Raw genomic sequence first — 22134 nt, 5'->3', positions numbered from 1 at the left:
AATGTTACACTGTAAAGTGGATTATTACATACCACCCTGAGTCAGACTCTGGCTTAATCATATTGACATAGAATTCTGAGCTGAGTCATGCTCGGAGTTAATGCCAAAGAGGTTATGAATCTTTAGAAAAATAATTAATTGGTGGAAATATTGATCAGACAGTGCTTTGCCTTTGCTGTATACTGTAGTTATCTTGTAAATATAACAGAAAAAAGTTGATAATGAATAGTTAGTAAATTGATCATTGATTATATTATCCTAAAGATAAATATACAGGACAAGGTATTAGAGCATTTTATACGAATAAACAAGTTAGACATAAAAGCATCTGTCTGTTTAATGGCAGAGAAAATAGCTTGGCAGTAAGACATAGAAAGTCTCTTCATATTGTTAATAAAGCATACCGTAATTGACTTTTTGTTGGATATTTTAGATCTCTTCTTTCTTCTTCTTTTTTCTTATCTTCCTCTAAAACCATGCAACTTACTTCAGGCTTTTGTTAATTATTCCTCTTCTGTGCAAATGTAAGAAAAATGGCCAATAACACATAAGCAGAACTGTAACTGTGTCCTTGCAGACTCACTTTTGTTTTTTCTTACTTTCTTTGCCAGTCAGTGTATATTACATTTTTGAAATCATCTTCATCATATAACCCCCTGTTAGTTTTTAAGAAAAAACTTTATAGCTACTGAATTATATAAAATGATTTCAGTAAAAGCCATAAATGTTAATTCAAAAAACTTTCCATCGTCATCCAGGGGTTTTTTTTTTTTTTTTTGGTACTAATATGGAAAGTTGAGGCTCATAAATAATTAAATACAGTACAGTGTCTTTATGGATGTGGTTTTTAGTGCTCCATACCATAGAAATCATGTGGTTTGAATGGGGAGAGGGAAAATGTCAAGCTACATTCTTGGTTTTCTTATGGCATGCAGATGGCAATTTTAACAGGGGTGTATAACCCTATTCCTGTTTCTTATGCTTTGCATATGTTTTTCTGCAAATATAATTGGAGTGGTAAATACCAGTTATATCATTTTCCATTGTAATTGCAGTCGAAATGTATGAAAAAACGAAAGAATTGTCAAACTCTCATCAACTCAATTATTTTTCTTAGGCTAACTATTGATAATGCTAATTGCAATTTCAGAAAAGCAATAAACGTTATACAGGGAATGGGAAAAAATTCTTTGGACTTTAGTTTTTCAAAGAAATGGTTGTACCAACTAAATTGACAGTGATGGCAATGTGAGAAATTGATGATTTTTTGTTGTTATAGTGGATAGGCTGATTATTTTACAACAGATTTTTTTTTTTTTTTTGCTGAAACTTTGCACAATAGACAGTGGAATATGCAGGTTTGAGAATATATTATACAATTTTGCATATTGGCCTTCACATTCAGAAAAGTATTAAAGGGGTATATAACATACAAATACATGTTCCTGTCTATTACCAAAAATAAACTCAAGAAGGTATACACTGAAGGGAAAACTTCAAGACCTGATTTACCTCAGGGTCTGTCTAAGCATGTCTTTTCTCTCACTCACTCTCTCTTTGAGTGGCTCAAATTATTGCAAATAACAGTATTCCTCTAATGCATGTACTGTTAAACCTCCTGTCTCTCTCTCTCTCTCTCACAGAGATTTATACCCTATCTTGAGGTCACTTCTAAGATCAGGGCAGCATCCCATTTGTTCTATAGAAAACCAGGCTAGAACATTGGTGTTCATCCTTAAGTCCTTCTTGGCCAAAATGGCATTGTAGCTGCTTGTAGTAACTGAGAGACAGTTTGCCCCATACCCCCTACTAATGTATTTGACAATAAATTTGGTCACATCTTCGTTTAAGACTCAAAGATAAGTTATGATGACTCAAATGAACGAAGAAACCATTTTTTTATTATCTTGGAGTTCAAATTGATTTAAAATACCATTATGAAAACTTAGTGGCTCTTCCTAATTTAATCAATTAATTTAAAGGGTATTCCAGAGTTTGTATGGAATCACTCAGAAAAACACAAAGATTTAAAAAAAAAAAAAATGCATTCATGGATCTAAAGATGTTCTCTTCCCATGCATTGTTAGGGTTGCGTGGTATACCGGGTCTGAGTAAGTACAGAAAAATACAATTTTTAAAAAGTATGATGCCAGCATTTAGTCAATTTTGGCACCAGAAGTAGTTTTAAAAGTCCTTGTGCTCAGCTCTCTGTTCTCCTGCATTACAATGTGCTATATGCTATGTAATGGACAAACCCTCTCTTTCCCTTTTCGATACAATACAGCAGTATTCCTTAAACTATGGGGCACAAATGTTTGTGATGGGTTACCAGATGATTGTGCAGTAAAATTGCAAAAGTTTATCTAAGTTTGAATTTTATGCCATGTCTGCCGATATTTATCGTACTTTATTGTGGCAGTATGTGAAACGACGCCATTGATGCGTCCTAGAGGGCCTTCAGTTCAGTGACACAAAAATATAATACATTTTCCTTAACTCCTGCATACCTATTAAACAGTCAGTCTGAAAAGACTGATGGCTAATAGACATATAAAAAGGGAGAGAGAGAGAGAGATCTGAAAGACTAGCTTGTGAGGTAAAGTGTCAAGATGAAAATAACAGGCACAGACAAAGATGTGACGATTTTCAGGATGTTATGAAGGGTGAGTGAATTAGGTGGGAGTATAGATGTGTATGTGTATATAAATATACACACAACTGGTCAAAAGTTTTAGAATCCTCATTTTTTTCAGTTTTTATAGAAATGCACACAGTTTAATGTCTTAATGTTTCATGAAATCAAGGCATTGAACAAATAAACAATGGTAAAAAAATAAGTTAAGGAATAATTAAGTGTATGAAATGTTACTGAAATTTTTGATTCAAAAGTAGCCAAGTTTTGCTGATATAACAGCCAAGCTATAGTAACCCTTTTGATTTAGAATTCCAGTCACTCTGTGCAAGTCACCAATTCTGCCTCCAGCAAAAGAACCCCAGACCATCACACTTCCTCCTCTGTTTGACAGTTGGTGTCACACACTGAGGAACCATTCTTTAGGCAACTCGATGGTGTGCAAACACCCTGCGTGATAAACCAGAGATTTAAAATTTTGATTCATTGGGCCATAAGACTTTCTTCCAGTCTGCTGTAGTCCATAGCAGCTGTTTCAAAGCCCTATTTTGTCCTTTAAGGAACGGTTTTCTTTAATTACCAAAATAGCATTGAGGGTGTAGCAGTGATTGAACTGCTAGTGTCAAGTGACCATAATAGAATACGATTCTCAGTGTTTTGGAAGAGTGACAGACTGAGATCGTTCCTTCCCCACACTATGCGACTCTTCAATTCCACCCGGGGCGGTAAACATTAATATTATACAAAATTATTGTCTGTCTGTTATGCGTTCATTGTTATCACTCTTTAATTTAATATTGTTCTTTATCAGTAAGCTGCTGCTGGAGTATGAATTTCCCCTTGGGATTAATAAAGTACCTATCTATCAAAGACTGAAACTGTCAAGTTTAGCTGTTTTAAATGTTGAACAGATTCGGAAAAGTCTAAATGGGATAAACTGCAATAAGCTTTAAGTACTGAATCATTACAGAGGGACTTGAATAACATACAAGCTTGGGCAGAGATGTGGCAGATAAAATTTAATCCAAGTAAATGTAAAATATTACACATAGAAAGTACAATGTTGGATTTGAATGCAAAATGGAAGGTTTAATAATTGAAAGTATGCCTTATGAGAAGGATTTGGGAGTTGTAATAGTCTTGTCACTATAAACTTCCAGACAGTGTTCAGAAGCCATTATAGCATGATGTGTAGAGTACATCTCCAAGGAGGTTATGCTTCATTTTTACAGTGCATCCGGAAAGTATTTACAGCGCATCACTTTTTCCACATTTTGTTATGTTACAGCCTTATTCCAAAATGGATTAAATTAATTTTTTTCCTCAGAATTCTACATACAACACCCCATAATGACAATGTGAAAAAAGTTTGCTTGAGATTTTTGCAAATTTATTAAAAATAAAAAAATTGAGAAAGCACATGTACATAAGTATTCATAGCCTTTGCCATGAAGCTCAAAATTGAGCTCAGGTGCATCCTGTTTCCCCTGATCATCCTTGAGATGTTTCTGCAGTTTAATTGGAGTCCACCTGTGCTAAATTCAGTTGATTAGACATGCTTTGGAAAGGCACACACCTGTCTATATAAGGTCCCACAGTTGACAGTTCATGTCAGAGCACAAACCAAGCATGAAGTCAAAAGAATTGTCTGTAGACCTCCGAGACAAGCATGTTTCGAGGCACAAATCTGGGTAAGGGTACAGAAAAATGTCTGCTGCTTTGAAGGTCCCAATGAGCACAGTGGCCTCCATCATCCATAAGTGGAAGAAGTTCGAAACCACCAGGACTCTTCCTAGAGCTGGCCGGCCATCTAAACTGAGCAATCGAGGGAGAAGGGCCTTAGTCAGGGAGGTGACCAAGAATCTGATGGTCACTCTGTCAGAGCTCCAGAGGTCCTCTGTGGAGAGAGGAGAACCTTCCAGAAGGACAACCATCTCTGCAGCAATCCACCAATCAGGCCTATATGGGAGAGTGGCCAGACTGAAGCCACTCCTTAGTAAAAGACACATGGTAGCCCGCCTGGAGTTTGCCAGAAGGCACTTGAAGGACTCTAAGACCATGAGAAACAAAATTCTCTGGTTTGATGAGACAAAGATTAAACTCTTTGGTGTGAATGCCAGGCATCACGTTTGGAGGAAACCAGGCACTGCTCATCATCAGGCCAATACCATCCCTACAGTTAAGCATAGTGGTGGCAGCATCATGCTGTGGGGATGTTTTTCAGCGGCAGGAACTGGGAGACTAGTCAAGATAAAGGGAAAGATGACTGCAGCAATGTACAGAGACATCCTGGATGAAAACCTGCTCCAGAGCGCTCTTGACCTCAGATTGCGGTGATGGTTAATCTTTCAGCAGGACAGCTACCCTAAGCACACAGCCAAAATATCAAAGGAGTGGCATTAGGACAACTCTGTGAATATCCTTGAGTGGCCCAGCCAGAGCCCAGACTTGAATCCGATTGAACAACTCTGGAGAGATCTTAAAATGGCTGTGCACCGATGCTTCCCATCCAACCTGATGGAGCTTGAGAGGTACTGCAAAGAGGAATGGGCGAAACTGGCCAAGGATAGGTATGCCAAGCTTGTGGCATCATATTCAAAAAGACTTGAGGCTGTAATTGCATCGACAAAAGTATTGAGTAAAGGCTGTGAATACTTATGTACACGTGATTTCTCAGTTTTTCTTATATTTAATAAATTTACAAAAACCTCAAGTAAACTTTTTTCATGTTGTCATTATGGGGTGTTGTGTGTAGAATTCTGAGGAAAAAAATGAATTTAATCCATTTTGGAATAAGGCTGTAACATAACAAAATGTGGAAAAAGTGATGCGCTGTGAATACTTTCCGGATGCACTGTATAATACACTGGTGAAGCCACCTCTGGAGTTTTGGTCTTCAGGCTACAAAAAAAGGATTTAGCGGGGCTAGAAAAGGCACAGAGAAGAGTGACTAGGCTGATTACAGGTCTACAGGAGGTAAATTATGAGGTAAGATTAACAGAGTTGAGCCTTTTCTGTTTAAGCAAAAGAAGATTAAGAGGAGGCATAATTGAAGTGTTTAATTTATGAAGGGAATTACTACAGTGGATCAAGACTGTTATTTTAAATTGAGTTATCAAGAGCAATGGGACACAGTTGGAAACTTGTTAAGGGTAAATTTCTCACGAACATTACAAAGTTTTTCTTCACACAGAGAAACATAGATACATGAAATAATTTACAAAGTAGTATGGTAGGTAGTAGGACTTTTGTCACCTTCGAAGCCTGACTTGATATTATTTTGGAGGAATTAAGTAGATAGAGTTGGTGAGCTTCATGTTGAGCTTTTCATGTTCGCCCTGTGTGTATTCATGTTCACGGTTCATAGACATATACTGTAGGTTAGTTGGGTTAGCAGTGGTAAACTGGCCCTAGTGTGTGTGTGTTTCTGTGTGTTCACCTTACGATGGAGTGGCTCCATCTTCAGGGATTGTTCCTGCCTTGCACCCTAAGCTTGCTAGGATAGACACCATCTCTCCTGCAAGCCTGCTCAGGTTAAGCAGGTTTAGATGGATGGAGTATTGTTTTAATAAAATGTCTGTTTCCCACTTTTCTCTTTTAGTAATCTTCACATGAGAAATTTGCTTTAAAGGAAAACAAAACCTTTACTTGCTTTTATTATATGGTCTTTCCTATTTGTCTTTTTATGACACTGCTTTTCTTATGATAATAATCCTCTTCTTGGTTCACAGTATGGTACCGCTTTTCTTATTTGGGTCCTCAGATTAAAAAGTTTGAGGACTTATGCACTAGAGTATTCAAAGTAGAACCGATGCTTGCAGCAAGGCACTCTGTAGATTCTGTGGGACAATTTTATTAAAACATTTGCTCCCATTTGATGTAATTTAGACTCTGAAGTGGATAAATGACTGTACTCTCCCTGTTCTTTTTGATGTGCTGCAGACTCTTTTGGGTGACAGAAAACGTTGACACACTGGAGAATTCATAGAGAAACCATAGCTTGTAGCAAAGCAGGGAGGTGCATGATAAGGCAGTGCTATAGGTACAATATATGTTTGAAGGGGGTTGTGAGTTTGGGAATGGGGTTAGGAGGAGTTATCTGTTACTTGGATAAATGCTGTTTCAGTACTGGTACTAAGGTCTGCAATATGGTGCTGAAATCAGAATTTTAGTACCAATTCAAGACAGATGCAGTATCAAGATGATTCTTTAGTCTTTTGGATGAACGTGCTAAAACAATTAAATCAAAAGAAAACAATTCTGGGCTCAGGACACCTCGTAATTTCTTCAGTGGTCCTTAAAAACACCTTTTAATTGTCAAGTTGGTGGCAGTGTCTTCATTTGTGAATGTTTTTGCCTTAGTAATTGGACAATTTGGCAAAACTGAACTAGACATGAGGCCTACTTTGTATGAAGGGAATTATCCCATCATCAGAAGTTCCAAAGAGGCATACAACAGAATATTTGAAAAAGCTACAGTATTACGCAGTATGGGTTTTAATGGCTAAATTGAAGCCCACACACCTACAACTCCTATAAATGTTGATGCTGATGTTGAAAGTAGAATTATAGTTGCTATGAAAAGTTTTAATATGTTAAAATCCATTGGCTGAGATTTTTAAACTGAAAAGCTCATTGTGTAGTTAGTATGTTTTGAAGCTATTGTGTCACTCCTTACACGTGCATATTGCAAATTTTAGATTAGCTGATCAAAGGATCACATATAATGTGGAAATGAAAAATTACATTACATTTCACATCTGTTTTAAGGTTCAAAACATAGCTTTACATTAAGGTTGCAGCAAATTTGAAGGATGTTTTGGGAAATCTCAGTAAAAATGTAACTTTCAGGAACCCAAAAGTCCAAACCATCTGGCCAGGTCTGTGTTTCATACCACATTTTCAAAACCTGTGGAGACCAGCTATTGTGTCTGTTACCAGACATTTCCTTAATTGTCATATCTGTTTCCTATAAGAAATATAACATAAGGTATCTGCCCCAGAAAATCAAAGTAGCAAGCTTGAATAAACAATGCCTTACAGAATATATTTTTTGTAGTTTTGAAGTGCTTTCAGATGTCAGCAATTGCTTAAATCAACAACACTGTTTTTGGCTCTGTAAAACATGCAGTGACAATCATATTGTGCCTTTTAATGATGGCATCCCAGGAAATTGGCTGGCCATCAGTAGTGAAACAATTGCATCCAGGAATGAAGTGACAGATCTGAAAAAAACATTGTATCAATAACTACTTGGTCCACTGTGTCACCTACATAAAAGAATTCATTGTAGAATACAGGAATCCTGAGAACACCACACCATGGTCAGTGTCATGTCTGGTAAAGTGGTAGCTGCTTCAGATTCCACAAGTTACACACATCTACAATGGCCGGCATTTGAGTCATGCTGGATACATAATTGGTACTTCTTCACTTCTGCAGCTCCTAAAAAAAAATGTGAAATGAGTAAGTAGGTATTTTTGCATTCTTATAGTTTTGCTGCTGAAATCACCCAGACTGGTAGCATGAAAAGCCAGTGCCATAATACTCGATTCCAACTGCATGGGTCACAAACATTTTCATATATCTGTTGTCTGAGAAATGAGGTTGCTACTGTATATCAAAATGCAGACCAAAAAGTTCAAAAACAGCTTTAGAACTAAGCAGTTGGTTACGTATAGCTAAAGTATCTTAATTTTGTTGGGTGCTTAGTTAGTTGAAAGCCATACTTTTTCCCTAATATATTCTGCAAACTAATCCATGTAATATTAATGTAGTGTGTTTTTAGTGTGATGTAAAGAATATGACCATTATTTACTTTTTTAGTCATTAGTGAGTCTTTCAAGTGGTATTCACACAAATGCTAATTGTAATTTGAACACATGTCCCTCACTGGTACTTAGCTGATTTTTTTTTTTTTTGACACAGCCACATTGTACATTTTCAGTCATTGTAATCTGCACAGTTGCCCTCAAATGAAACAAAAATGAATTAGTAACACAGAGCTATGGCATTGAAAATAGTCTCAAAGTACCATATTTAAAACCTCAGAAGTGGAGGAAGGAGTTGGGAATTTTGGCTAAATTTTTTTTAGTGTCTGTCATGATGATAATTATAGAAATATTACATTTATTAATGTGGTTATTAGGGTTACCTTCTTTCTTCTTAAAAGAGAATAATGCACATTTGTTTGCTTTATAATTTGTTGATTCATAATAGGGTTCACACACAACAGCAACAGATGAGACAGCAGTCTTAGCTTTGTTGTGTTGCCCCTTTTAAATGTATATTTAATCATTTATACTTTAAATGAAAAGGGTTGGCTTTTAGAAATTGCTTCTGTATATTTTAAATATGATGTTATACTTCAACATAACGATTTGCAGAAATATTTCTAAAACATAATGCATGGGAAAATAATAGGAATCAGGAGGACTTCTGAATAGTGATGTTTGCAATTGGAGCATACATCTTTAAACCTCACATTTTGTGGGTTTTTTGGCAAGTAGATTATTTAGGCAGTTCTGTGAGGTTTTGGTACAGTATTGTGTAAGATTTACCAATTCTTCTTTATTGTTGAAACAATTGTTAAACATTTTGTTTTTTCTTTTAACTGTTAACAGTGATCTTGAGCCTGAATGGCTGGATGATGTTCAGAAGAATGGAGAATTGTTTTATCTGGAACTGAGTGAAGGAGAAGAGGAGGTTGCCCTTACGCAGGCTCACTTAGCTGAGTTGCCAGTAGCCAACCATGTACGCTTTAGTGACAAGGAAGCAGAAATCATACCAAATAATAAGAAGCACAAAAACGGAAGAAGGCATGAACCCAGATTAAAAAAAATAGCAAGAATCCTGAAAAAGAAGAAAAACTTCATAGAAGGACAGAGGGAGAAGAATGAGAGTTCAAACCCTCAAAATAATGGCCTGTCAACTCAGCCAACCTCCATTCTTAAAAGTCAGACTAGTCAAAGGACAGGTCTTGTTCTACAACAGTTTAAGGATGTTAATTTGTATGTGAACCCTAAAAGACTGCGCAGTAACAGATTTTTGGTAGGCAACAGTCTTCTGGAGACTTTACTTGGAATTATCTATCAGCCTTCTTGGACTAAAGGAATGGGAAGTAAAGGTTTAAAGCCTAATACAGAAGGACGTGTGCTTGTTCATGGATTGGTCCCTGGTAGTCCTGCAATCAAATGTGGTCAGATTTTAATAGGTATGTTCAAAATGCTATTGCAAGAACATTTCTAATGTACTCTGGTATAGTTTTTTTTTTTGGGCCAGTAGTTCAGCAGATTTTACTTTTTGATGTAATTGTGCTGTGAAACTGTATGCTAATATTGTAACTGTTCAAACAGCAGTCAGGAACATGTTATCTGTCTGGACAATTGATAGTGGAATATCTAATACACTACAGAAAAATCAATATACAGTGGGTATGGAAAGTATTCAGACCCCCTTCAATTTTTCACTCTTTGTAATATTGCAGCCATTTGCTAAAATCATTTAATTTTTTTCCTCATCAATGTACACACAGCACCCCATATTGGCAGACAAAAAAAGAATTTTTGAAATTGTTGCAGATTTATTAAAAAAGAAAAACTGAAATATCACATGGTCCTAAGTATTCAGACCCTTTGCTCAGTATTTAGTAGAAGCACCCTTTTGAGCTAATACAGGCATGAGTCTTCTTGGGAAAGATGCAACAAGTTTTTCACACCTGGATTTGGGGATCCTCTGCCATTCCTCCTTGCAGATCCTCTCCAGTTCTGTCAGGTTGGATGGTAAACGTTGGTGGACAGTCATTTTTAGGTCTCTCCAGAGATGCTCAATTGGGTTTAAGTCAGGGCTCTGGCTGGGCCATTCAAGAACGGTCACAGAGTTGTTGTGAAGCCACTCCTTCGTTATTTTAGCTATGTGCTTAGGGTCATTGTCTTGTTGGAAGGTAAACCTTCGGCCCAGTCTGAGGTCTTTAGCACTCTGGAGAAGGTTTTTGTCCAGGATATCCCTGTACTTGGCCGCATTCATCTTTCCCTTGATTGCAACCAGTCGTCCTGTCCCTGCAGCTGAAAAACACCCCCACAGCATGATGTTGCCACCGCCATGCTTCACTGTGGGGACTGTATTGGACAAATGATGAGCAGTGCCTGGTTGTCTCCACACATACCACTTAGAATTAAGGCCAAAAAGTTCTATCTTGGTTTCATCAGACCAGAGAATCTTATTTCTCACCATCTCAGAGTCCTTCAGGTGTCTTTTAGCAAACTCCATGCGGGCTGTCATGTGTCTTGCCTCTCCTCAGTGTGTGGAGACAACCATCTGTGTGAAATGTTTTGACTTTGAATTTCACTAAAAAGTTTAAAATGAAGATACATTTACTTTGTTTTTTTTTTTTGTGCTACATATCATACTCAATATTTGAACAGTTGCCATCTTGGTAGCTGTAGAATTTTTGAAAACCTCAAACAAACAGTTACAAACTACAAGCTTTGGAACACATTGAAGCACAGGTTTAAAGAGATTTTTAACTTAAATATATTTCCATATATAAATTTTATATACCCCAGTTCATTGTACCAATGTGATTACACACATTTTCAACAACGAAATATAAAAACTGTTTTTATTAACACAGTATCTAAAAAAACGATTCTTTAAATACTGAGGGCATTAACACATCACACATTGCTGTATTTTCCTCCTATGTAGCATAGAATTTGTGGATGTTTTCTAGATATTTTATTGTGGTTTGCAGAAATACGCCATGACACCGTACACTGCATGTGCACATACTGTATTTATCTTTTGACATTTGCTTTCCAATAACCAAAAGATAAATGATGTTAAATCAGTACAATCAAATTCAGAACCCAAACATGAACCAGTTAACCCTGATATTATTCAGGATAATTTAATTGTTGGCAACTCATCCAAAGGTGTTTTGTATACAGTATATCTAATTAAGTCTGTGAACAAGTTACTTTGTCAAGTATGACATGTGCTACAGCGAGAATATATTTGCATTTGTACAGTCAGGAGTAAAGCTGTTTAATTAAACATTTAATGAAAAGTGGTCATTGGCTTCTCATCCATTATTTCAGAATTCCAGTAAAATCAGTTTGATGTTGAAGATATCCCACACAAGTTTGCTAATGCCTGTGTCTTTTACGTCATCCAGAGTAAGCCTTTGGATGGAAATGGCCAAAACTCCAGTAGTTAAAATGCTTAAATATAGAATACTTACAATTTCAGATTTAATCTCTGTTTCCATTATACTGTTGTGACCAGGTGGGGGCATTGCAGAACCCCAGACACCAGTCCTAGGTGCCAAACACGTTTTATTATACCAATTACCTTACAAAAGCATTTAACAGTGGCACAATACAACTCCTCTATCTTATTCTCTCTTCACTCCTTTAGGTGAGGTTTGTCCTTCTACTCGATTCCAACCTGCCTGAATGAGGTAGAGTGGTTTCTTTTTATCTTGGATGTTTGAGCACTTCTGAAGCTAGGGTATAGCTCATTGGAAGTACATCTGGATCAAACGGAAGCCCCACGAAGTAGGGATCATTAATCCCAGCAGCTCTTCCTGGTGGATCCCTTGGAACCCAACAGGTCTGCCCCAGACTACAGGTCCCAGCACGCCCCACAGGTGTCCATGTAGGAATCCTGACCCATAGATGCTGCCCTCTAGCGTATCAGAGAGCATATAGTCCTGAGAGGTTATCTCCCCCTGTCCTTCCATCATACTGGCCTCCTGGCGAGTTATTGTTCTTCAATCCATTGTCTAGCACTGTAGAAAATCTGAAACAGTTACTCAGAGGTTTTATATTAATGTGAACCTGACAGCAAATGGTTTGAAATTTGTACCAGTTTTTATAAACTTCTTATATTCTGTTGATGAATACAAAGACTCTGTTTTCTTGTTAGGGCTATATTTAATCTTTTATTAACCTAATTTTTGCTAACCATGGAACGGTGAAAATTAAAATGTTCAGCACTCACAGATGATTGATTGGTCACTTTGTTGCACTTACAAAGTATTCACAGATAATGTAATGTATTTTTATTTCAGAACTCTCGTTATACCTGCATATATGTGGCAAGAATGATGGCTTTTTGAATCAGTTTTTGACTTTTAAGTGTATATGTATTGTTCTATTTTATTTAACTTTGAATGAATTTTAAATATAATTCAAAAAGTTTTCAAGGCTCTGAAATTCAAGCCCCATACATATATTAGCATGTAAACTGCACTGCATCTAAATGCTATTAACAAAAAATGAGATTAGACGGTTTTTGTTTAACGACATTTCTTGCCCCATTAAAAACGACTGAAATAAGCACATTGATCATTACATGTTATCCATGGTAAATAATGTAAAAAGACGAACACATTACGAGTTTATGACTTTTGCATAATCTTGCCTTTTTTTAATCGCAATATGTGCTCATCATAAACTAGCAACCTTTTGTAGGTTTTAAACATTTTGTGCATATACAGTACAAAATATCTCCCTGTAATCATTTGCATTAGACCACATCCAACTCCATTATTACACAATCCAGACCAATTAACATTAACATGGGTGCTTGTGTCTCCTATCAATTTCTTTTTTTTTTTTTTTCTTTTCATTGCAGCACAATGTGAACTGTGGCCACTCCAGAAACACAACGTATTGCCCTAATCATTTTTGTTCATTTGGATTTTTTTTTACATATTTCATTTGTAAAAGTATGAAGGGGAAAAACACTGTTAGGGTTGCACACACTTGTTTCTTGAACCTCTTCTGCCACAGCAGTTGTGATTGGTGAAAGAATATGTAGGAGCTTGGATGCCGAAGGCTTTTGTGCAATCTACCGTGACATGTTCCTAAAGTCATGCCAGTCTTAGTCTTATTTATAAATTGGGCGCAGTTAATCTCTGTATGATTCACTAATGATGTGAATAAATTGCACTGAATCATTACATTATAGTGATCAGTAGTTAATGTGCAAACTGAACACTGCATGGAATGCTTTGTCACACTATTTATTGACTATGTGAGTCTGCTTTAAGGGTATAGTGGTCACTTTTTTTTTTTTTTTGTAAAAATTTTTTACTGAGAACTAAATGAAAGAAAAGTGTTCCCCTTGACCCTATCCCAGCCCCAGTGATGCCCACAACCACTATCCCCCAAAATTGGCTGCAGTTGTTAGCTGAAGGAATGTAATTAGGCCTTTCTCTTCTCTGGCCAGTTCAGGAGCCAAGTCACAGTGTGAAGTATGGAATAATAGGCTGAGTTGAGAAATTTGAAAAGTTCAATTCAATTTTGCATATTCAATCTGTAAAAATATTTAGAAATATCCTGACTTTAAATCTTGAGGTGATAGTCCTAGTGGCAGGAAGCCAGAATCCCTTGAATAAGCCTACATGTGCTTGATGGTCAAACACAGAGGGGGAAAATCAATCTAGGAGTGGCTTATAAGTAACAGGCTGTCCCGGTCAGTCCATCAGGATGTGATGTGAATTTGTGTTCTGATCTAAGTGAAAAGTAAGTGAATGAGAAATCTTTTTAACATTTGTATTCATACAATGATATGCTATTAGCTAATTCATAGTCCTGCCATGGCTTGTAATTTACATCTAGCTCCTTTTTAAATGTTGTTCTTCTAATTACATACTTAAAGAAACTCATAGAATGAATTTAAGGCATAGTAAAACTTTCAAGGAGTGGCTTTTTCTCTATTCAATTACCAGCAAGTAGTACTGGTGCAGTAAATACTGTTGAGTGTTATATGATTTGCCAGAATATACTAAGTCAGGTGTGAGAACATGGCATCATAGCATATCCATGTTCAGCCTATAGTGCTTGTTATCCTGTTTGGAGGTGGCATCTCATTGGCAGTTAAGTCCCAAAATATCATAGAATGCACACTTGAAAACTGGGTTCATTTGACTATAGTTCTATGTGGAGATTATAAGAAATTCAGTGGCCCATAAAAAGGTCTGCGTGAATGGAGTGTGAACACTATATATTGAATCAGCCTCAATCAATAATTGAACATACCACTACTACCTCTATTGTGTAAGATTTTTTAATATATTAGCTTTAGCTGCTCCTTGATACTTCTAATGTTGTAAGAGGGACGAGGAAACTGGGCTGTTGGTTCCTGGAGTCAAATTTCAACGCGATTGTCTTTGGGGCCAAGTGTCCCAAGTATTATAATGTGGATACAGTTTTGTGCTATGGCAATGTGAAAGGTCCAAAACAATAATGAGTTTATTAAATAAGTCCTTTCTGGGTATAAAATGTCATTAGACCATATATGGAAAAGCCAGTTTCATTCTTTAGGTTGGTTTGGTGATGAAAATTATTTATGATTTCTTATATTATAGTTTTCAAAAATCACCATAGTGTTCAAGCTTAGTACTTGTTGGGGTTATGAAAATGCAACCGTAAAGTCATATTATTTTTTTATGGTTACTGTTTTGCAACTTAACTTAGCTAATGATTCACTGTCTTCCTAATGCATTTGATAAATACCTAACCAATGCTAGACATTTTCAAAATATTTTTTTTTCTTTTTTATGTAAAAGGAAAAACTAATTGCTTGGTTGAGTTCATCTTCTGATACTGGAAGAAATTTCCTGTTAGAAATTAAAAATTCTGCACAAAGGTTTATCAAATCTTTCTTCTTTCCAATTTACTTATTACTTAAAACTGCCTTAATATCACTTTATTAAGAAGAATAAAACATAATGTCTATCAATTTATTTGTGGCGCCAAATGAAATTACTGCATTCACAAACATTCTTTGAACAGTTTGGTATTTTTCTTCATTTTAGTATCTGTCTAAGTCCTTTTTGTGCATTCCTGTTGAGTTTTTCTTAGAGCCTTATTATTAAGCAAGTGCAGAGCAGGGATTAGCCTTTGTCTTTTTCTTGAATGGTGGCTTTAGTAAAAGGAACAGGGTCTGTATTTGGTAATTGTCAGTTAGCACAGTGTAAGACTTTCGAATTTTTGACAAGCTGATGTAAAGTGCTAATCAAAGGTAATAAAAGAACAAAAGCATGAAGTACAAGAGCCAGGGCAGCTGTAACTGTATTATCCCAAACCAAATTTGGTGGACTCAAGCTTCAGAGAAAAGTTGTGTGGTACCCAGCTATACTGAAAGAACTTGGATAATTAAGACACTACTTACAGCTGTGGAAGTGTTCTACAACTGGCAACATGCTTTTATGGGTATGCAAATGTGGTGTTGGGCTTTGTGCTGTCAGGCTAGTGCATCTTGGTGAGTTGCTAGGCTAACTACTTTTAAAAAATCTGTACTTTGTATCTTTTTAAAGGATGGAAATAAGTGTGTGATTCTTATTTCATTGTTTTTTGTAAATATTCAGATATCTTCTGCATTATGTAAAGGAAAAATATATATATATATATATATATATATATATATATATATATATATATATATATATATATATATATATATATATATATATATATATATATATACACCAGTGTCACTACTGATTCACTGTCTTTGATTGCAGCAGCTGCACTTAAACAGTGCGATAGCCACTCTGTGCTTTCTCCTTCAAAAAAAACTCACTCTTAACCACTTAAAAAATATTTCAATGGGAAACAAGCACACACTTAACTTGCCTTCTGTGGGATCAGCTGCAGGTTTGCAGGCATAACATGTAATGTGCTTGTCACATGATATTTTAAACATTTAAAGCCAAACTCTGACCTGTCTGTTTGCTCATTCTCCTGTCCTCTTTCCTTCAGCCTGCGTCTGCCCCCAGCCACAGCTTCCAAGCCGGTGAACCTGCTTGACGAAGAATGCTCTGTGTTATTTTAGAAGGGAGAAGGGAGTTTTAACTTGTGTGCTGAAGAAAAACCCTCTTTTTATTAACCTTGAGACTGTTCCTGCCTTCCAAGCAGTAAACTTATTTTTTCCTTTGAAACCTGTTCTTATCTTTGTGTTTTCTCATGCAGCTCGGCGACCCTATATATATATATATATACATATACATATACATAGTAACAAAGGCGCTATATAGGCGCCTCACCCGACACAGAGGCACAAAGCCCAAACACGTTCCCAAAAGCACCAAACACAAACAATTCTCCACTTCGCTCCACCACTCCTCCCAGACAAGCTTTGTCTTCTTCCTCCCAACTGGCTCGTCGAGTGGTGGTGGCTGGGCCCTTTTATAGCCCACCTAGAAGTGTTCCAGGTGATTAACCACCTGGTCCTAATTGTACTTCCGGGTGGGGCTGAAGACTCGTCCAGCCGGGCTGTGAGAAGCAGACAGCCCCACTAGCGGCCACCCGGGCCCCAACCAAGCTGTGGAGGACTCCATCTCCCATGGAGCCCTGAGGGCGGTTGGGGAATCACCGTCAGCCCAGGAGGCTGCCACCAAGCGTCCCGGGGGAGGTATTGGACTGCCCATGGCGGCTCCCCCGGAACATAAGCAGCAGGGGTGTCCCTGCCAGGCATGGGACCCGGCTGTCCTTCACAATATATATATATATACATATATATACTATATATATATATATATATATATATATATATATATATATATATATATATATACATACATACATACATACACACACTAGTTTCTGAACGCACCCCAAGGAGATGCAGTCGCTCCTCTGAAACCCCATCTTAAACAGTGATACAATGGGAAAAAATTTTCTTTTTTTAACCTCTTCTTTGCTCGGTTAGCTGCTGGCTTGCTGTTGCTGCCGTGCTGCGTGATCTGCATCTCGTGCTTAGCTTCAAACATTTAAAAGCCTGTACAGCCGCTGTCTTAGTGCTTGTGTTTTATATCTGGCCCCGGGTGTGATTAAATCTTTTGGCACAAAATTCTGTCTAGTGAGATGCAAGTTCTTGATATTTTTTAGTTTATAATTTAAAAATGAATAAGAATCTGAAAATCTAACAACATCACATTAAAGTTCGATAAATTCTGAAACAAATGATACCAAACATATATATGTAGTTTTTAAAATAAACCAGATTTAAAGCGTGACAAAAAAATGACATTAACAACGTCCCTGTTGCACATTTAGGCTTAGGATTTGAGATATATATATATATATACATACACACATACACATATTATATAATATGAAATGTTGGGTTACACAAGTAAATTCTACAGAAATGTGTCTCATAGTGATTACAGCTGTGTCTGTCTGTGATGTACTGAAAATGATGGAGGTGGTTTGTCTTCTGAAATTAGTCAGGGACAGAATCCACATCCCCCATTTAACCTATTTTTTAAATCTGTGTAGTGCAGAACCTTGGCTACCTTGTTTGGAGGAGTGTTAAACTGAGTGAGAGTCACCACATTATGTGGGTTGACCCTGGTTGATGGCATAGATTTGCATAGAAGGGATTAAGTGTCACTTGCAACCTTATAGTGGTTGTTTTAAGTAATCATTGTTTGACAGATTTGCTCACAGTTTATTTTCAATAAATCAAGCAAAAATTAATGCCAGCACATTGACTTATCCAGGCTTATCTCTAGGAAACTACCATTTAAAGTGTGAATTGAAGCATCACTAAGATTAGTGCCTGTATTATTAAAGGCTACTTGCAACAAGGTTTAGAATTCTAATGTGTAAAGGGGTCTAATTGAGCAACTGGAGGAGTCACTTATTAACTTAAGCATTGCAAACAATTAAAAAATTCTGCCCACTCAATGAATTTTTTTTTATATCTCAAAAAGCAAATCCTAATCATAGCTTTCTCAATATGAGACATACAAAAGCTTTGCCAATAATGTCTTCTATGTTCACCTAACTGCTGTAACACATACTTTTTTCCCCCATTATATTTTTGACATGTTTAAAAATTTCACAAGGAAATAGAAGGTTGGAAACTATCCCAGCTAGCAAAGGATGCAAGATAGGAACAAATCCTGGACAAGGGTGCCAGTCCATCACATGGTGAACACACACACACACACCAAGCAAACACTAGGGCCAATTTAGCTATTAGCTAACCTGCAAGTTTTTGGACAATGGGAGGAAACCGGAACACCTGAAGAAATACCACCTAGACATGGGGAAACCATGGGGCAGAGTGGTGGCTCAGAGGCTAAGGATCTGTGCTGGTATCCAGAAGGTTGCCGGTTCAAATCCCTGTCACTGCCAAAAGAGATCCTACTCTGCTGGGCCCTTGAGCAAGACCCTTAACCTGTAATTGCTCCAGGGGCGCTGTACAATGGCTGACCCTGCACTCTGACCCCAAGGGTATGTGAAAACTAACAAAATCCTAATACAAGAAATTGTATAAGACGAAATAAAGAAAAAAAAAAAAACTCTGCATAGGAAGAACCAGAACGTGAACCATGGTCTCCTTAATGTGAGCTGCAGCGTTACCATTAAGCTGCCCTAATTATGTATTAAAACACATTTTACTTGAAACTATTGGCAAATGATGTGTTTCCAAGTAACGAAAATGCCACCAATAGCCCTAGTGTCAGCAAGACATCAGTTCTTAATAGGCCTTAATGATTAATATTCATGCCATCCTGAGTTGGTACTTTCCACAATACTGGTTAAATTTTCGTTTAAGAACTGTATTAAATCAGCAGTGTAATAAAAATACAGCTTTTAAAAGATAACTAAGCAAATCTATAGAGTAAATCTATTCTGTTGATTTTTCAGTGACACTGTGACTAATAAAATGCAAAAATAACTTTTTGAAAATCACATATTTGTGAGATTTTATTTAAGTACAGACAAAACAAAATACGGCCAATGGCAATACACGTTTCTCCATCATGACATAAGGTGTGACAGTGCTTCCTGTCAAAAGTTCTGTCCCACTTCTTTGTTTTTGTTCAGTTTACACCTCTACTCATGGATTACAGATGTTGTGCATTTTAAATCTATATAGTATATACAAGCTATTCATTATCTGTTTATCGCATTGATTAAAGTAGTATAGTGAAATTAAGATGTTCATAGATTATTTATTTCTACATCCTTACAATCTATGTAGTAATCTAAAGAACATTTTTTTAAAAAGTTCTTTTTTCTTTGTCTAAATGTATTGTGAAGTGTTTGTCTTAATTGAACATACAATAACACTGAGGAAAAAAAACTGCTAGATTTAATGCCATTGTTAATTTTCTGTTTTCCAAAACGGTATATTAGGATTTGTAAATTGTGAACAGTGGTTCAATGGTTAGCGTAGCTTCCTAATTGAAGTAGTAGCCTGGATTTGGATGCCATGAAATTTGCATGTTTTTGCAAGTTTTTCCACAGTAATTTTTCCCCATGTGTTTCAGTTATCCCCCAAAATTGTACAAGGTGTATATATTAGTTTGATGTTTCAAACTTGGCTGTTTATGAATGTGTGCAATAGTGGGTCCTGGTATGGACTCGCGTCTCATGCAGTGTTGGTTCCTCCCTTGCTTTCTGTGTTGTCATGGCATGCTGCAACCCATCCAACCAAGCCTTGAGTTTGATTAAGTGAGTTTCAGAATGTTATGTACTTTCTTATTCAATACTTAAGATATTAATAGTTAAACATGAATACATGTGAATTTTATGTTTCAGGAGATGTTCTAGTTGCAGTCAATGATGTTGATGTGACACCCGAGAACATTGAACGGGTTTTATCATGTATCCCAGGTCCAACTCAGGTAGGTCAAATGTATATAGTATAGTAAAAGATATCCTTGGAAAACCTATGAAATCTGACTAATTTTAAGCACTGTTTTTTTTTTGTACGTCTGTTTCCCTAAATGGAAAAAACCCAAGCTTATATAAAAGTATATTAAAGTTCTGACTTTGAATATTCAGTGTAATTTTCGTAATAAAAAAAAACTTTCTTAGAACATGAATTTGTTTCCAGACAATTATGTTATGTGTTTCTGGCCAGTTAAGCATTATATATTATATTATATTTAAAGGGTATTTTAAAATTTTCTTATTAAAAATTATTTTGTAAAAGTGGTCAATGCCAGCAGAATAACCTTAATATTACTTCAAAGATGTTATAAGCTTAATCTTAGTGTATTATTGTGATAATGAGACAATCACTTTGTAAATGTTAGTTTGCTTTTAAAATATTGATCATTTTTTGTTGTGAAGAAACACTTTCTAGGATACTAAAGTACCTTTACAAACTTTTTTTAACTCTTGGATGTCCTAGCTTTACTTATGATTTTCTAATTTTTTAAATTTTTTTTTAAATTCCTTATTCTTTTGTATACTGTTTGCCCATTATTTTACTTAGATTAATTCCAATAATTATTTTCCTAATTATAAAATGTTTGAAAATATTGAATGGCTTTCTTGGAAAAGGAAATATCTATTTAGTATATCAAAGACAATAAGTTATTGCATGCTATACCATAAAATCCTTTAGTTGTGTTAACTTGTGAAGTATCAGTACCCTTTAGACTAATAATATTTCTGGTTAATGGAAATGGTCCCTATTAAGCTGCAAAGACAGAACAATAATTCTTTACATTTGTTCATCAGGATCTGATTAAAGTTGTTTTTATTTTTCCTAACATCATCCGCTTTTTCTGCAGACTTGTTATGTATATATTGAGCATATCCTTCCCTAATGGTTTTATAGGCAGTGGAGTTTTTTTACATGCCAAATGCATTTGGTTTGATAAACACTGTTATAAAAATAATGTGATGAAAAGTGACATTTAAAACCAGTAATTGGGGACGAAAATATCCTGCAGGCAATTTTCCTAAATTATATATTGTATGTCATTGGGATTTTTTTTTTTGCTTTGCTGCTTGCAATCTTTTTAAGTGTTCAAAGATTTCCATTAATGATGTAATGGCAATGGCCATCCTTTATCCTACATTATATATAAACAATGTCAGCAAAATGTAATTGTAGATTATACCACATCACTTTTTAGAAATAAGATATTTCAGTTTAACTTGAAATCCATGCGAAAGGGTAAATTGTGACCTGAGCATTACTGTATACTGTATGATGCTACACAAAACAACTCAATATACAGCAAGGTGTTGAAATCCATTTTTTTTGTATTTTGGTTTTCCCTTAGACCTTAGAACATTTTAGCTGCCAAAGATATATAAAGATCACAGAGTTGATTAAGTAAAAACGAGCATGCAGGTTACATTGCATTAATATGGATATGAAATATGCTAGGAAATGTAGTTTCCCAAAAAGAGAACAGAGTTTATAAACATCTGTTTTCACTGATATGCAAGTGTGTAAAGCTTGTATTTAAAATATGCAAATCAACCTGTTTTTCCAGCATGGTACTCGTGACCAAAATGGAAAAATTAGGATCATGAGGTTAATGAATGTTTGGTAAACTTTTTATTGTAGTCAATTTTTATTGATGTCAAAAACAAATAGTAAGACAACAAGAAATTGTAAAAAAAAAAAAACCAAAAAAAAAAAAGACATTTTCATTCCCAAACCCTCACTCCCCTGGTGCCCAATCCAAAACCAACCCAATCCCAGAGCTATTTAAGAAAGAGCATTAA

General features: G+C 36.0%; 1 protein-coding gene across 2 annotated transcripts in view; it reads left to right on the top strand.

Annotated features, from left to right (window-relative positions):
• intu (inturned planar cell polarity protein) overlaps positions 1-22134 on the top strand; it is a 94986-nt gene that overhangs the window by 20937 nt on the left and 51915 nt on the right. For both annotated transcript variants that reach the window (XM_039751214.1, XM_039751213.1), the window contains exons 2-3: positions 9256-9845; positions 20203-20288. In XM_039751214.1, the coding sequence (XP_039607148.1) occupies positions 9256-9845; positions 20203-20288 (676 nt within the window). The remainder of the gene's footprint in view (positions 1-9255; positions 9846-20202; positions 20289-22134) is intronic.

This window comes from Polypterus senegalus, chromosome 4 (assembly GCF_016835505.1).
Source record: "Polypterus senegalus isolate Bchr_013 chromosome 4, ASM1683550v1, whole genome shotgun sequence".
Classification (NCBI taxonomy): Eukaryota; Metazoa; Chordata; class Cladistia; order Polypteriformes; family Polypteridae; genus Polypterus; species Polypterus senegalus.
The sequence above is the reverse complement of the archived record's forward strand: the minus strand, read 5'-3'. Positions and strand labels throughout refer to the sequence as shown.